Genomic DNA, 18,994 nt, shown 5'->3' with positions numbered 1-18,994 from the left:
GAAGTTCCGAGTAGAGCGCTTGCTTTGGGAGTCTCGTATTTGGCGTGCGGATAATGTGGCCTGCCTAGCGGAGCTGATCAAGTGTGCTCAGTGCTTCAATGCTGGGGATGTTGGCCTGGTCAAGGACGCTAAGGTTGGTGCGTCTTGGATTTGTAGGATCTTGCGGAGACATCGTTGGTGGTATTTCTCTCGCGACTTGGGTGTCTCCTGTACATGGTTCATGTCTGAGTCATACAGGAGGGCAGGTATTACTACAGCCCTGTCGACCATGAGCTTGGTGGCAGGTAACTTACAAGGCTACGGACCAAGAGCTGGAAAGTGGGATTAGGCCTAATACCTCTTTTTCGACCGGCATGGCCGCAATAGGTCAACTGGCTTCCTTCTGTGCTGTAAATATCTGTGGTTCTATGATTCTATACAAGTTTAACAGAACTTCTCTTTCAATTCTATCCTCCAGAAATATAATTATGGCCTAATTATTATATTGGACTCAGTTTAAAAACTAGTATTAAAACACTCGACCTAAACGCACGCAGCATTCGAAATAAAGTAAATGAGTTGACGGCACAAATCATTACAAATGGATATGATTTGGTGGCCATTACAGAAACGTGGTTGTAGGGTGGCCAAGACTGGGAATTAAACATACAGGGATATCTGACAATTCGGAAAGATAGACAAGAAGGGAAAGGAGGTGGGGTAGCTCTGTTAATAAAGGATGATATCCGGGCAGTTGTGAGAGACGATATTGGCTCTAATGAACAAAATGTTGAATCGTTGTGGGTGGAGATTAGAGATAGTAAGGGGAAAAAGTCACTGGTGGGCGTATTTATAGGCCCACAAATAATAACTTCACAGTGGGGCGGACAATAATCAAGGGAATAATGGAGGCATGTGAAAAAGGAACGGCAGTAATCATGGGGGATTTTAACCTACATATCGATTGGTCAAATCAAATCGCACGGGGTAGCCTTGAGGAGGAATTCATAGAATGCATACGGGATTATTTCTTAGAACAGTATGTTACAGAACCTACAAGGGAGCAAGCTATCTTAGATCTGGTCCTGTGTAATGAGACAGGAATAATAAACGATCGCCTCATAAAATATCATCTCGGAATGAGTGATCACAGTGAATTTGTAATACAGATTGAGGGTGAGGAAGTAGTGTCTCAAACGAGCATACTATGCTTAAACAAAGGGGACTACAGTGGGATGAGGGCAGAGTTGGCTAAAGTAGGCTGGGAACACAGACTAAACGGTGGCACAATCGAGGAACAGTGGAGGACTTTTAAGGAGCTCTTTCATTGTGCTCAACAAAAATATATTCCAGTGAAAAAGAAGGGCGGTAAGAGAAGGGATAACCAGCCGTGGATAACCAAGGAAATAAAGGAGAGTATCAAATTAAAAACCAATGCGTATAAGGTGGCCAAGGTTAGTGGGAAACTAGAAGATTGGGAAAATTTTAAACGACAGCAAAGAATGAATAAGAAAGCAATAAAGAAAGGAAAGATAAATTACGAAAGTAAACTTGCGCAAAACATGAAAACAGATAGTAAAAGCTTTTACCGATATATAAAACGGAAAAGAGTGACTAAAGTAAATGTTGGTCCCTTAGAAGATGAGAAAGGGGATTTAATAATGTGAAATGTGGAAATGGCTGAGACCTTAAACAATTATTTTGCTTCGGTCTTCACAGTGGAAGACACAAAAACCATGCCAAAAATTGCTGGCCACAGGAATGTGGGAAGCGAGGACCTTGAGATAATCACTATCACTAGGGGGGTAGTGCTAGACAGGCTAATGGAACTCAAGGTAGACAAGTCCCCTGATCCTGATGAAATGCATCCCAGGGTATTAAAAGAGATGGCGGAAGTTATAGCAGATGCATTCGTTATAATCTACCAAAATTCTCTGGACTCTGGGGAGGTACCATCGGATTGGAAAGCAGCTAATGTAACGCCTCTGTTTAAAAATAAAAAGGGGGCAGACAAAAGGCAGGTAACTATAGGCTGGTTAGTTTAACATCTGTAGTGGGGAAAATGCTTGAAGCTATCATTAAGGAAGAAATAGCGGGACATCTAGATAGGAATAGTGCAATCAAGCAGATGGAACATGGATTCATGAAGGGGAAATCATGTTTAACTAATTTACTGGAATTCTTTGAGGATATAACGAGCATGGTGGATAGAGGTGTACCGATGGATGTGGTGTATTTAGATTTCCAAAAGACATTCGATAAGGTGCCACACAAAAAGGTTACTGCAGAAGATAAAGGTACGCGGAGTCAGAGGAAATGTATTAGCATGGATCGAGAATTGGCTGGCTAACAGAAAGCAGTGAGTCGGGATAAATGGGTCCTTTTCGGGTTGGAAATCGGTGGTTAGTGGTGTGCCACAGGGATCGGTGCTGGGACCACAACTGTTTACAATATACATAGATGACCTGGAAGAGGGGACAGAGTGTAGTGTTACAAAATTTGCAGATGACACAAAGATTAGTGGGAAAGCGGGTTGTGTAGAGGACACAGAGAGGCTGCAAAGGGATTTAGATAGGTTAAGCGAATGGGCTAAGGTTTGGCAGATGGAATACAATGTCGGAAAATGTGAGGTCATCTACCTTGGGGAAAAAAAACAGTAAAAGGGAATATTATTTGAATAGGGAGAAATTACAACATACTGCGGTGCAGAGGGACCTAGGGGTCCTTGTGCATGACTCCCAAAAAGTTAGTTTGCAGGTGCAGCAGGTAATCAGGAAGGCGAATGGAATGTTGGCCTTCATTGCGAGAGGGATGGAGTACAAAAGCAGGGAGGTCCTGCTCCAACTGTACAGGGTATTGGTGAGGCCGCACCTGGAGTACTGCTTGCAGTTTTGGTCACCTTACTTAAGGAAGGATATACTAGCTTTGGCGGGGGTACAGAGACGATTCACTAGGCTGATTCCGGAGATGAGGGGGTTACCTTATGATGATAGATTGAGTAGATTGGGTCTTTACTCGTTGGAGTTCAGAAGGATGAGGGGTGATCTTACAGAAACATTTAAAATCATGAAAGGGATAGACAAGATAGAGGCAGAGAGGTTGTTTCCACTGGTCGGGGAGACTAGAACTAGGGGGCACAGCCTCAAAATACGGGGGAGCCAATTTAAAACCGAGTTGAGAAGGAATTTCTTCTCCCAGAGGGTTGTGAATCTGTGGAATTCTCTGCCCAAGGAAGCAGTTGAGGCTAGCTCATTGAATGTATTCAAATCACAGATAGATAGATTGTTAACCAATAAGGGAATTAAGGGTTATGGGGAGCGGGCGGGTGAGTGGAGCTGAGTCCACGGCCAGATCAGCTATGATCTTGTTGAATGGCGGAGCAGGCTCGAGGGGCTAGATGGCCTACTCCTGTTCCGAATTCTTATGTTCTAATTAACATGCATCGCTTCTTTTAGTGATTTGTGTATCTGCCCCCAGATCCCTCTGTTCCTCTACTCCATTCAGACACTTTATTTTTCAAGAAGCATGTGGCCTCCTTATTTTTGCTACCGAAATGTATCCTACAAGACTGACGGGTGTTGTTTGGAGAAGGAGACCAAGGTATCTAGATGATGTCAGTAACCTCCTATTACTCTAAACCTTCTGAAAACTGGATGCTTAGCTATTTGAGTTGCCAGGCCCCATAGTTGTTACATATCTTTGAACATTACATCAGGTTCAGGTCAAGACACTGATTACTTTGTATCGGTCTTTACGGCAGAAGACACTAACAATATTCCAACAGTGGATAGTCAAGGGGCTATAGAGGGGGAGGAACTTAACACAATCACAATCACTAAGGAGGTGGTACTCGGTAAGAATGGGACTAAAGGCAGATAAATCTTCTGGACTTGATGGCTTGCATCCTAGGATCTTAAGAGAAGTAGCGGCAGGGATAGTGGATGCATTGGTTGTAATTTACCAAAATTCCCTGGATTCTGGGGAGGTCCCAGCAGATTGAAAAACTGTAAATGTGACGCCCCTATTTAAAAAAGGAGGCAGACAAAAAGCAAGAAACTATAGACCAGTTGGCCTAACGTCTGTGGTTGGGAAAATGTTGGAGTCTGTTATTAAAGAAGCAGTAGCAGGACATTTGGAAAAGCAAAATTTGGTCAGGCAGAATCAGCATGGATTTATGAAGGGGAAGTCATGTTTGACAAATTTTCTGAAGTTCTTTGAGGATGTACCGAACAGGGTGGATAAAGAGGAACCAGTGGATGTGGTGTATTTGGACTTCCAGAAGGCATTTGACAAAGTGCCACATAAAAGGTTACAGCACAAGATAAAAGTTCACAGGGTTGAGGGTAATATATTAGCATGGATAGAGGATTGGCTGACTAACCGAAAACAGAGAGTCGGGATAAATGATTCTTTCTCTGGTTGGCAACCAGTAACTAGCAGGGATCAGTGTTGGGACCCCAACTATTTACAATCTATATTAACGACTTGCAAGAAGGGACTGAGTGTAACGTAGCCAAGTTTGCTGACGATAGAAAGATGGGAGGAAAAGCAATGTGTGAGGAGGACACAAAAAATCTGCAAAAGGACATAGACAGACTAAGTGAGTGGGCAAAAATTTGGCAGATGGAGTATAATGTTGGAAAGTGTGCGGTCATGCACTTTGGCAGAAAAAAAATCAAAGAGCAAGTTATTGTTTAAATGGAGAAAGATTTCAAAGTGCCGCAATACAGTGGGACCTGGGGGTACTTGTGCATGAAACACAAAAGGATAGTATGCAGGTACAGCAAGTGATCAGGAAGGCCAGTGGTATCTTGGCCTTTATTGCAAAGGTGATGGAGTATAAAAGCAGGGAAGTCTTGCTACAGCTATACAAGGTATTGGTGAGACCACACCTGGAATACTGCGTGCAGTTTTGGTTTCCATATTTATGAAAGGTTATACTTGCTTTGGAGGCAGTTCAGAGAAGGTTCACTAGGTTGATTCCGGGGATGAGGGGGTTGATTTATAAGGAAAGGTTGAGTAGTTGAGCCTCTACTCATTGGAGTTCAGAAGAATGAGAGGTGATCTTATCGAAACGTATAAGATTATGAGGGGTCTTGACAAGGTGGATGTTTCCACTGATGGAGATTAGAACTAGAGGGCATGATCTTAGAATAAGGGGCTGCCCATTTAAAACAGAGATGAAGAGGAATTTCTTCTCTGAGGGTTGTAAATCTGTGGAATTCGCTGCCTCAGAGAGCTGTGGAAGCTGGGACATTGAATAAATTTAAGTCAGAAATAGACAGTTTCTTGAGCGATAAGGGGATAAGGGATTATGGGAAGTGGGCGGGGAAGTGGAGCTGAGTCCATGATCAGATTAGCCATGATCTTGCATGGCGGAGGAGGCTCGAGGGGCCGTATGGCCTACTCCTTTTCCTATTTCTTATCTTCTTATGTACTTAAAAATAAAAACCAAAAGTCGTAGAATGCAGCAGATTAGGTCGCATCTGAAAGATAAAGACAGGTAAATATTTTGATTGGCCTCACCCAAAACGCTAATCTTTTCTCTTTCAGATGCTAACAGGTCTGCCATGGCACTTGCGTCTTTTTCTATAGAATCATAGAATGGTTACAGTACAGAAGGAGGCCATTCAGCCCATCGAACCTGTGCTGGCTCTCTGCAAGAACGATGCAGCTAGTTCCATTCCCCTGCCTTTTCTCTGTAGCCCTGCAATGTTTTTTCCTTTTGAAAGCCACCATTGAATCTGCCTCCACCACCCTTTCAGGCAGTGCATTCCAGATCCTAACCACTCGCTGTGTAAAAAGATTTTTTCTCATGTCGCCTTTTGTTCTTTCGCTAATCACCTTAAATCTGTGTCCTCTGGTTCTCAACTCTTCTGTCAATGGGAACAGTGTCTCTATCTACTCTGTCTCGACCCCTCATGATTTTGAACACCTCTATCAAATCTTCTCCCAACCTTCTCTTCCCGAAGGAGAACAACCCCAGCTTCTCCAGTCTATCCACGTAACTGAAGTCCCTCATCCCTGCAACCATTCTTGTAAATCTATTCTGTACCCTCTCTTCACATCTTCCTAAAGTGTGGTGCCCAGAATTGGACGCAATACAGCAGTTGTGGCTGAAGCAGTGTTTGATAAGGTTCATCATACAGTCCTTCCTTTTGTACTGCATGCCTCCATTTATGAAGCCCAGGATCCTATATGCTTTCTTAACCACTTTCTCAACCTGCCCTGTGCACATATACCCCAGGTCTCTGTTCATACACCCACTTTAGAATTGTACTCTTTAGTTTATATTGCCTCGCCTCGTTCTTCCTACCAAAATGTATCACTTCGCACTTTTCTACATTAAATTTAATCTGCCACGTGTCCGCCCATTCCACCAGCCTGTCTACATCCTCCTGAAGTCTATCACTATCCTCCTCACTGTTCACTATACTTCCAAGTTTCGTGTCATCTGCAAATTTTGAAATTGTGCCCTGTACACCCAAGTCCAAGTCATTAATGTATATCAAGAAAAACAGTGGTCCTGGTACTGACACCTGGGGAACACCACTGTAAACCTTCCTCCAATCCAAAAAACAACCATTCCACCACTACTCTCTGTTTCCTGTCACTTAGTCAATTTTATATCCATGCTGCCACTGTCCCTACATATTCCATGGATATCAACTTTGCTGACAAACCTTTTATGTCGCACTTTATCAAACACCGTTTGGAAGTCCATGTACACAATGCAATCTACATTCCCTCATCAACCTTCTCTGTTACCTCATCAAAAAACTCAATCAAGTTAGTTAAACACGTTTTGCTTTTAATAAATCCAAGTTGGCTTCCATTAATTAATCCACACTTGGACAAGCGACTGTTAATTTTGTCCAGGATTATCATATCACCCTTTTTTGAACAAGTGTGTAACATTTGCAATTCTCCACCCCTGCATCTAAGGAGGATTGGAAGATATTAGCCAGTAACTCCACAATTTCCATTTTTACTTCCCTCAGTATTTTAGGATACATCCCATCCGGTCATGGTGACTTACTACTTTAAGTATAGCCAGGCTTTCCAGTACCTCCTTTTTATCAATTTTTATCGCATCCAATATCTCAACTACTTCCTCTTTCACTATGACTTTGGCAGCATCTTCTTCCTTGGTAAAGACAGTTGCAAAGTACTCATTTAGTTCCTTAGCCATGCCCTCTGCCTCCATGTGCAGGTCTCCATTTCGGTCCCTAATCGGTCCCACCCCTCTTACAACCCGTTTATTATTTATATGCCTATGGAAGAATTTTGGATTCCTTTTTATGGTAGCTGTCAATCTTTTCTCAGACTCTCTCTTTGCCCCTCTTATTTCCTTTTTCACCTCCCCTTTGAACTTTCTATATTCAGCCTGGTTCTCACTTGTATGCTCAACCTGACATCTTACTCTCTATCTCTTTCATCGTCCATGGAGCTCTGACTTTGGTGCCCTGCCTTTCCCCTTTGCGGGAGTTTACCGCACCATCTCTTTAAAGGCAGCCCATTGTTCGATTATAGTTTTGCCTGCCAATTTTTGATTCCAATTTACCCGGGCCAGATCCATTCTCACCCACTGAAATTGGCCTTTCTCCAATTAAGTATTTTTACTCTAGGTTGCTCTCTGTCCTTTTCCATAGTTAATCTAAACCTTATGATCCTATGACCACTATTCCCCAAATGTTCCCCTACTGACACATGCTCTACTTGACCCACCTCATTCCCAGAACCAGATCCAGCAATGCCTCCTTTCTCGTTGGGCCAGAAACGTACTGATCAAGAAAGTTTTCCTGAACACACCAGAAATTCTTCCCCCTCTCTGCCCTTTATACTATTACTATCACAGTCTACATTAGGATAGTTGAAGTCCCTCATTATCACTACTCTATAGTTCGTGCACCTCTCTATAATTTTGCTGCAAATTTGCTCCGCTATATCCTTCCATTCCTTCCCATTAGTTGGTGACCTATAGAATACGCCTAGTAGTGTATTGGCACCTCTATTGTTTCTTAACTCTAACCAAATAGATTCTGTCCTTCACCTCTCCAGAACATCCTCTCTCTCCAGCACTATAATATTTTCCTTAATCACTACTGCAACCCCACCTTTTTTTCCTTCCCTATCATTTTAGAACATTTTATACCCAGGAATATTTAGTACCCAATCCTGCCTTTTTTTGAGCCAGGTCTCCGTTATCGTCACAACATCACATTCCCATGTGGCTATTTACCACATCCCTGGAGTGGTATGCCGCCACGCTGCTCCTTCCGCTCCACGGCCTGCTCTGATGGTGCACGCAGGTCGAAGGCCACTCAGCCTGCTGCCTAGCTGGAGTGCAACGGCCACCACATGTTAAAGAAATCCACGCACAGGCATCTACCACCCTTCAAGATTTAGTTCGGGACCTGGAATTTTAGGTCCTTCATTGAAACACCTGTGAACTTTTTGATGTGGAAGCAAGTCATCCTCGATTTGAGGGACTGCCTATGATGATGATTTACCACACCGTGCATTTACATACATGCACTGAAAACCTATCTTAGACTGGCCTGTATTCTCTCTAAGTCTGACCCCACATAATACCTTACTATTTCTTACTCTAGTGCTATCTGTCTCTCCCTTTGTCATATTTGCAGCGTTGACTGGTTTTCTTCATATCTCAAACTGATTGTTATCCATCAGACTACTTTTTTTCTCTCCTACCCATAGGATATCTTTGCCTTTCTCATGAAAACTGGGAGCTAGTTCACTGCATGATTGCTTTTTAGTGCCCTCGGGCTAGGTGGCCATTCTTCACCTATGAGCCAAGACAACGAGCATTGGCAGGTCTGAAGACTAAGCTTGATCCTGTCCACATGTGTGTGTATTCCAGCAGAGGCTATTGCTTTACAATCAGCAATTGAACCCCTGCCTGATTACCACCTCCCCGGTCCAGGGACTCTGTGACCAATCATCGAGCCACTCCTAGCTCAGATCGGTCAATTCAGCACAATCCTGGAGTCAAACATAGGACAATCTTCATCTATTAGCTCAGTACAGCAAAAGTGTTTTGTTGGAGTATGTTTGACAAGGTCTAGTTTAAATTTTATCTTTGCTAAAATTCTGTGCGTAAATACCAGTCACATGTCACTGTATACAAGTCCTTTGACTATCAACTTGCATTGTGCCTTTCAAAATAACGAATTTCACTAGGATATGAATTACAGCAGCACACTTATTTTTATAAATATAGGAATTGCTCGACGATAAAGGACCAAGGCCCATCTAGTTCGCCTTCTACCATCCTGGTAGTCGTATTTACAACAATAATGGAGTTGTTGACTAATCATAGCAATCAATCTGTATCAGTTAGTCTACACTAGCTCCAGCCATGAGGCGAGGAAAATCCGAGTAGTGGAAAGCTTTGAGAACCATAGGTCCAAAGTCACCTGTTCCTCCCAAGCATGCTACATTTACCATGCCCCATCTCTCATTATTCATTTATATTGTCCCAAAATATTATTTTCTGAAAGAAATCTATCTAATTAGCATTTGAATTTGAATTAATTAATACTATCTGCTTTTTACCTGGGGAACCTGTTCCATAGATTGACCACTTACTGAAATAATGTTTCCGCATATTAATTTTGAATTTAGCCTCATTCAAGCACATGCCGTGTTCTCTAGTTCTACTGTTCTGGAGAATGTGGAACAGCTTGTCATGGTTTACATTTTCTAGACCCTTTAGAATCCTGAAAACGGCAGTTCTATATTTTTTTATTATTCGTTCCTGGGATGTGGGCATCGCTGACAAGGCCAGCATTTACTGCTCATCCTAATTGCTCTTAAGAAGATGGTGGATAGCCGCTGCCTTAAATTGCTGCAGTACTTGTGGTGAAGGTACTCCCACAGTGCTGTTAGGGAGAGAGTTCCAGGATTTTGACTCCACGATGATGAAGGAATGGCGATATATTTCCAAGTCAGGCTGGTGTGTAACTTGGAAATGGTGGTGTTCCCATGCTCCTGCTGCCCTAGTTCTTCTGGGTGGTAGAGGTTGCGGGTTTGGGAGGTGCTGCCAAAGAAGCCTTGGTGAGTTGCTGCAGTGCATCATGCAGGTGGTACACACTGCAGCCATGGTACGCCACTGGTGCAAGGAGTGAATGTTTAATTTGGTGGATGGGGTGCCAATCAAGCGGGCTGCTTTGTCCTGGATGGTGTCGAGCTTCTTGAGTGTTGTTGGAGCTGTACTCATCCAGACAAGTGGAGAGTGTTCCATCACATTCCTGACTTGTGCCTCGTAGATGGTGGTAAGGCTTTGGGGAGTCAGGAGGTGAGACACTTGCCGCAGAATACCTAGCCTCTGACTTGCTCTTGTAGCCAGGGTATATATGTAGCTGGTCCAGTTAAGTTTCTGGTGAAGGGTGATGTTGATGGTGGGGAATTCGGCAATGGTAATTCCGTTGAATGTCAAGGGACGGTGACTAGACTCTTGGTTGTTGGAGATGGTCATTGCCTGGCATTTTTGTGGCGCAAATGTTACTTGCCATTTATCACCCAAACCTGAATGTCATCGAGGTCTTGCTGCATGTGGGTATGGACTGCCATTTCTTGATATAATGCAGATTGAATCGAATTGGCTGAAGACAGGCTTCCGTGATGGTGGGGACCCTGGGAGGTGGCCCAAGTGGATCATTCACTCGGCACTTCAGGCTGAGGATGGTTACAAAGCTTCAGCCTTGATGTTTGCACTCGTGTTGGGCTCTATCATCATTGAGGATGGGGATATTCATGGAGCCTCCTCCTCCCGTTAATTGTTTCATTGTCCACCACCATTCACGATTGGATGTGGCAGGACTGCAGAGCTTTGATATGATCCACTGATTGAAGGATCGCTTAGCTCTGTCTATAGCATGCTGCCTCCGCTGTTTAGCTTGCATGTAGTCCTGTGTTGCAGCTTCCCCAGGTTGGCACCTCATTTTTAGGTACTGGTGCTGTTCCTGGCATGCTCTTCTGCACTCCTCATTGAATCAGGGTTGGTCCCCTGCCTTGATGGTAATGGTAGAGTGAGGGATATACCAAGTCATGAGGTCACAGATTGCGGTGGAATACAATATTGCTGCTCCTGATGGCCCACCGCGCTTCATCAGCTGAGGGTGGGCAGCAGGTGATAATCAGCAGTAAGTTTCCTTACCATGCTTGACCTGAAGCCATGAGACTTCATGCAGTCCAGAGTCGTTGTTAAGGACTCCCAGGGCCACTCCCTCCCGACTGTTTACCACTGTGCCGACAGTGGAACAGGACATACCCCAGGATAGTGATGGAGGAATCTGGGACATTGGCTGAAAGGTATGATTCTGTGAAAATGACTATGTGGGGCTGTTGCTTGACTAATCTGTGGGTGAGAGTGAGTAGGACTTTGCAGGGTCGACTGGGCTGGGTGTGCAGTTGACATGTCCGAAGCCAGTGCCAAGGACGATGTGGGTGGTCCATCCAGTTTTATTCTTATTGTTTATTATTACACCCTCTCAAACTCTTTTTCAGTGAGAATATGCCTAATTTATGTAATCACTCGCCAAAATCCAATCCCTCCATCCCCTCAATCATGCTGGTTGCTCTCTTCTGTATCCTTTCAGTGGCTGCAATATCCTTTTTGTACTGTGGCGACTAAAACTGTACACAGTATTCTAAATGTGGTCGCACTAATGATTTATAAAGTGGCAGGATTACCTTGCTATTTTGGCTCAATATTGATCTATTAATACATCCCAACATTGGATTTGCTTTTCTCTCTGCCACTAAGCATCGTTACCTCTGGTGTCCCCCAAGTATCTATCCTTGGCCCCTTTTTCCTATTTCTCATCTACATGTTGCCACTTGACGACATCATCTGAAAGCAGTGTCAGTTTCCACATGTACGCTAATGACATCCAGCTCTACCTCTCTACCACTGCTCTCAACCCCTCCGTGGCCTCTAAATTGTTAGACTGCTTGTCCGATATCCAGTTCTGGTGGAGCAGAAATTTTCTCCAATTGAATATTGGGAAGACCGAAGTCATTGTTTTTGGTCCCCGCTACAAACCCCTTTCCCTAGCCACTGACTCCATCCCTCTCCCCAACTGAATCAGACTGTTCGCAACCTTGGTGTCATATTTGACCCTGAAATGTGCTTTCGACCACATATCCGCAGTATAACTAAGACCGCCTATTTCCACCTCCATAACACCGCCCGTCTCTGCCCTTGTCTTAGCTCATCCGCTGCTGAAGCCCTCATCCGTGCCTTTGTTACCTCTAGGCCTGAGTCTTCCAACGCACTCCTGGCTGGCTTCCCACATTCTACCTACATTAGCTAGAGGTGATCCAAAACACGGCTGCCCATGTCTTAACTTGCATTAAGTCCCGCTCACCCATCACCCCTCTGCTTGCTGACCTAGATTGGCTTCCAGTTAAGCAATGCCTTGATTTCAAAATTCTCATCTTTATTTTCAAATCTCTCCTTGGCCTCGCCTTTCCCTATCTCTGTAATCTCCACCAGCCCTACAACCCCCTGAGATGTCTGTGCTCCTCTAATTCTGCCCTTTTGGGCATCCCTGATTATATTCGCTCAACCATTGGTGACTATGCCTTCTGTTGCCTCGGCCCCAAGCTCTGGAACTCCCTGCCTAAAGCTCTTCGCCTCTCTACCTCTCTTTCCTCCTTCAAGACGCTCCTTAAAACATACCTCTTTGACCAAGCACCTGCGCTAATTTCCACTTATGCGGCTCAGTGTCAAATCTTTTATCTCATAATACTCTTGTGTAGCGCCTTGGGCCATTTCACTATGTTAAAGGCACTATATAAATACAAGTTGTTGTTGTTGATGGCTTCAATTTATTATCAGTTCTTTCTCATTTTCAACCCCATTATGATAGAATGAAATGCTACAGATCTACTTGCAGTACTGTTTTCTTCAGCTTTTAAATATTTTATATGTTGATTTAAAACTGCTGCTTTGGTAAATAGTGGATGTTTGTGCATCTTATTGGTGGTTTATTTTCTGCCTAAAGGTTTCAGAAGCTATTGTAGCAGAAGATGATGAAGAAGTTCGTTTGGATAGACAGATCGAAGAAATAGATGAACAAATGTAAGTGAATTCCAATGAATTTTACATTAGAAAATTTAATAATAGTATTATCATTAAATGTCTAATTTGTAGCAGATAAATTGTGGGCCTATAATTCTGGCCTCGAAGTACACACAGACCCCGGTGAGGCCTCGCAAAAGCCAGTTTTGGGGACGCGATGTGCATGCGCAGAAAACCAGCTTTTCCAATCTATCAAAAATTTCTCTTGACAGATCCTCCGCATCCGTGCAGCAGAGATTGGGCTATTTGCCCAACTCATGCCCAGCGAATGTCCTTCAAACTTTCATGCCTGGTGAAAGCAGGCGCATAGCCTACTTTTACCAGCGTAAGAGTTTTAAAACATATAAAAATTAAATTTAATGACACATTTTTATAGTAAAAACCTTGTCCATTAAGGTAAGTTTATTTTTAACACTATTAAAACACTTTATAAAAAAAAAAAAAAAAAAAATTTCCAAAAAATATATATTTTTTCTAAAACATTTAATTACATTTAATTTCACTTAATTTAAAATATGTGTGGTGTTTTATTTGTTATGCTGTGTTTGGATGTTTTAGGGGGTTTTCTCATTGATAGTAATGCGAACTCGTACAAACGGAGTTCCCATTATCAATGAGAATGCTGCATCGTAATTGGTTGTCCAGGCCCATGTGACTCCAGCTTGGACTTGGGTACCTCAAAGACAGGTCCCTTGCGCTGCGCAGCGAATCTAGGCCTTCGACTGGGATCTTGCGTTTCTCCGGGACCAACAGGTAGATTCGTAGATTTTTTTCGGGTCGAAGGCGTTCATACGAAGGAAGCCTCCGACCTCAATTTTAGGTCCAGTATTTACAGTATTCAATAACCTGACTACTAAGGGCAGAAATTTAGAAGTAAAAGTGCTGCACTTTAAAAGTAGCCATGTTTCCATTCTGACTCCCAAAAACAAAATAATTATTCATCTGGTCACGCAATCTGATTTTGAATGAATTTGTTTCATTTTCATTTTCCTGATTGATTTTCTGTAGTAAATGACTTTAAAGTCATGTATTATTAAAATCTTGCCATTGGTGATTCTTTATAATTCCATTACTACTATTTTTGCTTTCAGTCCTTCCTTGGCACTGCTTTCCCCTCTCCTCATCCTCAACCAACCGCGCTACCTTTAAACTCCACCCTCGCCCCCCGCTTTTCCAGGACCATGTTTTCTTAGATCCCTCTTCCCACTTATTACAGCACCGCAGCCCCCTTCTCTTATGTCATTCCAAACTTCAATCTCTCTTGAATGGTCCTACAGCGTCGTTCTGTGCCTCCTCTTCACTCTGCCCACTGTGAGATCAACACCTCAAAGTTGTCCCCTGCTCCTGGCATACAACCTCACTTTGGATGCTGCTCAAGGATTGATCTCCAACTTTGTCTTAATCACTCATAAATTACCAACCTCCCTTGCCCTGCAGCCTTCCGCCTCTGTCGATCTCTTTAACCATTCCCTCACCTCTGATTTGATACCCTTGTCCCCAGCAAATCAATTACTGTCTCCCAACCATTATGCCATGTTGTAGCTCCATCTTCACTTCCTCAAGTCAAAAGGGTGCAAGCACATTTGCCAGATAACTGGAACAGTCATCAATCACTCGATTCAACTTGCACATATCAGTCCTTACTGTGATTGTCTAAAAATTTCTCCCTAGCCTTGCCCTACCCTTTCTGTTTCTCCTCCAGCCATATTTTCCCGCCCCTCAAATTCTTAATTTCTCTAACTAAGTTTTCTATGTATCCGATTTCCTTCTCCCCACTACTGATGGCAGAGCCTTCAGCTGCTACAATCCTACTTTTTAAAATTCCCCCCTAAACTTCTACAACTTTAAAAACTTGAAACATGTCTCTTTGGCCTAGCATTCAGTTAACCCTCCTAATCTCTCTCTCGCTTATGTCAGTTTTTCGTAAGTGCCTTGGGACATTTCTTGTATTAAAGGTGCTCCATCAGTACAGGTCGTTGTAGTAGTTTGCCATACAGGCATTCCATAAAGCTTCGACTCTGCTGAAATTGTGCTTGATTTATTGCTTGCCCTTGATGCCAATCTCCTGAACACAAACTTTACAAACTCCAAATTGTTCTAAACTCCATTTCCTGCACGTGTGCTGCGCTAGGTTTCACTCAGCCATCACCCCTCTCCTCGCTGAAGTCCAATCGTTCCCATTCTCTCATTGCATCAAATTCAGACACCGAGATATTCAGCGTTCCTCGAACCACTGCTCGTCACATCCTGAGATCCACACTCAACGCCATGCGCCGCCGTATCAATGCTCTCGACCTCTCTTCAGCAGCACTGACTCTCACTATCTCAGAGCTGTCCTGGTCCGAAGTACCATTTCATCCTTCGCTTCATCTGGCGCTTTAACACACAACGTTTTTTCCTTTCTTTCAGGTGTCAAGGATGCTACACAAGGATTAATCTCCAACTTTGTCGTAATCACTCACAAATTACCAATCTCCCTTGCCAAGCAGCCTTCCAGCCTTCAGCAACTCTTGGACACCAACGCCCCTCTGAAGCCCTCTTCTCCTTCAGTTCTCTCTGAACCCATTCCTTCTTCCAATCTCATCCCCCACCGGGTTTTCATTATCCCCTCTGACCTTCCCCTCTCTGACTCCGAGCGTTCAGTCCTCAGCAAAGGCCTGAGCTTCATCCCATTACACCCCCACCTCAATGAATTTCAAGCTCTTTTTCCATCGCCTTCGTCTCTATGCCCACTTCTTTGGCCAGGAGTCTACCCACCCGGACACCTGACCCTTTCTCCCATTTTCAGAATTCTCGCTATACCTGGACCCCTCCCTCTGGCCTCATACCCTTTCTAGCTCTTTTCATTGCGAACTGCCAGCGTGACAGCGGCCGTCTCAATTTCTCTGCTCCCCTCACTCACTCCAACCTACCTCCCTCTGAACTTGCAGCACTCCGTTCTCTCAGATCCAACCCCAACATTGTCATTAAACCTGCTGACAAGGGTGACGCTGTTGTTTGGCGAACCGACCGCTACCTTGCGGAGGCTGAACGCCAACTCTCTGACGCCTCCTCCTACCTTTCCCTGGACCATGACCCCACTACTGAACATCAAGCCATCATTTCCCAGATCGTTATTGACCTCATCTCCTCTGGAGATCTTCCCTCCACGGCCTCATAGTCCCGCACAGCCTGCTTCTACCTCCTTCCCAAGATCCACAAATAGGACTGTCCCTGGTAGATCCCCCATCTTTTCAGCCTGTTCTTGCCCCATGGAACTTATTTCTTCCACGGAACTTATTTCTTCCTATCTCGACTCCACTTTTTTTCTCCCCTTGTCCAGTCTCTTCCCACCTACATCCGCGACTCTTCCGATGCCCTCCGCCACTTTAACAGTTTACACTTTCCTGGCCTCAACCATCCCCTTTTCACTAGGAACGTCCAATCCCTCTACACCTCCATCCTCCACCAGGACAGCCTGAGGACGCTCCGCTTCTTCCTTGACAGAGGACCAACCAGTCCCCAGCCATCTGCCTGGCTGAACTTGTTCTCATATTGAACAACTTCTCCTTTGATTCCGCTCACTTCCTCTAAATTAAAGGTATTGCTATAGGAACCCGCATTGGTCCTAGCTATGCCTGTCTTTTCGTGGGATATGTGGAACATTTTTTATTCCAGTCCTACTCAGGTCCCCTCCCTCAAGTCTTTTTCCAGTACATTGATGACTGTATCAATGCTGTTTCCTGCTCTCACCCTGAACTAAAAAATGTCATTCACTTTGCCTCCAATTTCCATCCTTCCCTCACCTTTGCCTGGTCCATGTCCAACTCTTCCCTTCCCTTCCTCAACTTCTATATCTCCATTTCTGGGATAGGCTATTGACAGACATTCACTATAAGCCCACTGACTTCCACAGCTACCTGGACTTCCTCCCACCCCAGGTCCTTTTAAGGACTCCATTCTATTCTCCCAGTTTCTTTGTCTCCGTCACATCTGTTCTAACGACGCTATCTTCCATACTAGTGCATTGATATGTCTTCCTTTTTCCTCAAACGAGTATTCTCCTCTACTGTAGTTGACATTGACCGTGTCTGTTCTATTTCCCGCACCTCTGCTCTCACACTTTTCCTGCCATCCCAGAACCATGACAGGGTTCCCCTTGTCCTCACCTTTCACCCCACCAGCCTCCATGTTCAACAGATCATCCTCTGCCATTTCCGTCACCTCCAGCTTGATCCCACCGTCAATCACATCTTCCCCTTCCCTCACAGCATTCCGAAGGGACTGCTCCCTCCGCGACACTCTGGTCTACTCTGCAATCACCCCCAGCACCCCCTCCCCTTCCCACGGCACCTTCCTGTGCAAGTGCAGGAGATGCAACACCTGCCCTTTTACCTCCTCCCTTCCCACTGTCCAGGGCCCCAAACATTCCTTCCAGGTGAAACAGCAATTTACTTATACTTCTTTCAATTTAGTATACTGTCTTCACTGCTCATGATGTGGTCTCCTCCACATTGGGGAGACCAAACGCAGATTGGGTGACTGCTTTGCAGAATACCCCCATTCACTCCGTTAGCGTGACCCCGAGCTTCCGACCCTTATTGGAATTCTCCGCTCCACTCCCACTCTGCTCTCTCTGTCCTCGGCCTCTTGTAATGTTCTAATGAAGCTCAATGTAAACTCGAGGAACAGCTCATCTTTCGTTTAGGCACTTTACAGCCTTCTGGACTCAACATCGAGTTCCACAATTTCGGACCCTAATCCCTGCCCCTAGTTTTTTTTTCCTTTTTTCTGTTTTTTTATTTCTCCCACGGCAGCTGTTGATGATTCGGCCATTTCCATTCACACCCTATCTAGACTCATTGTTTCTTAACTTGCCCCATTACCATCTCCTTTTGCCTTGCACCATCATCCTTTTTATTTCTTAATCTCTTAATCTCTTCTGCCTTCCATCCTATCACAGACCTTCCCTTTTGTTTTTTTCTTCCCCTCCCCCTTTCCCTGTCCCTACTTTTGCTTAAAAACATGTTACATCTCTAAGTTTTTCCAGTTCTGACGAAGGGTCATAGATCTGAAACGTTAACTCTGTTTCTCTCTCCACAGATGCTGCCTGACTTGCTGAGTATTTCCAGCATTTTCTGTTTTTTTTCCCCCATTTACAAATCCTTCCATAGCCATACTCCACTGAGCTTGATGTCCTCGGGCCCTACAGTCCTCTGACCGTGGGCACCTGTGTCTCCACCATTCCTGACATTCCACACTTTTTCATCTTCCTACTCTACAGCCTGTTTTTAAAAATCTGCTTGAAACCTACCTTGTTACTGCGCCTTTGGGCAAATCTCATAAATCCTCCACTGCTTAGTTCATCTCTCTTCCACGTGAAGTGCCTTGGAACATTCAATTATGTCAAAGGCACTATACAAATAAATGTAGGTAGCTGTTGTCTAACATGATAGCTACTATTTCACCTTTACATTTGGTCTATTCTTTTATTTATCTATAGATATCTCAAAAGTGTTGATTTTAGATCCTCTTCTTCTGCACAATGCCATCTTCTAGCAATCTAATTTGTGCATGGCAGTGATCCATACCTATTATTAATAGGCTTCTATTACAGTTGAAAGTACCAAGACTTTTGCTCAAATATTTTCCACATATTAGAGTATTTTATTTAAATTTTGTAACTAATTACAGTTACTATTAAAGGTGCCTGCTTTGACTCAATTGTAGAACTTTCATTTCTGAGTCCAAAGGTTCTGTTCAAGTCCTGCTCCAAGGACTTGAGCACGTGATCCAAGCTCACATTTAACAGCAGTAGTGTGGAACTGCTGCACTGGAAGTGGTACCATCTTTCGGATGAGACATAAACTGAATCCCCATCTGCCCTCTCAGATGGACGTAAAAGATCTCATTGCATTATTCATA

The 18,994-nt window shown here is 44.0% G+C and overlaps 1 protein-coding gene across 1 annotated transcript in view; it reads left to right on the top strand.

The window, feature by feature from the left end:
- Window positions 1–18,994, top strand: part of znf830 (zinc finger protein 830) — a 132,286-nt gene that overhangs the window by 93,897 nt on the left and 19,395 nt on the right. Inside the window, exon 9 of the mRNA XM_070881153.1 lies at window positions 13,014–13,090. Within this exon, the coding sequence (XP_070737254.1) occupies window positions 13,014–13,090 (77 nt within the window). The remainder of the gene's footprint in view (window positions 1–13,013; window positions 13,091–18,994) is intronic.

This window comes from Pristiophorus japonicus, chromosome 5, assembly GCF_044704955.1.
Source record: "Pristiophorus japonicus isolate sPriJap1 chromosome 5, sPriJap1.hap1, whole genome shotgun sequence".
In the NCBI taxonomy this organism is placed as follows: Eukaryota; Metazoa; Chordata; class Chondrichthyes; family Pristiophoridae; genus Pristiophorus; species Pristiophorus japonicus.
This window is presented reverse-complemented; position numbering and strand designations above follow the sequence as displayed.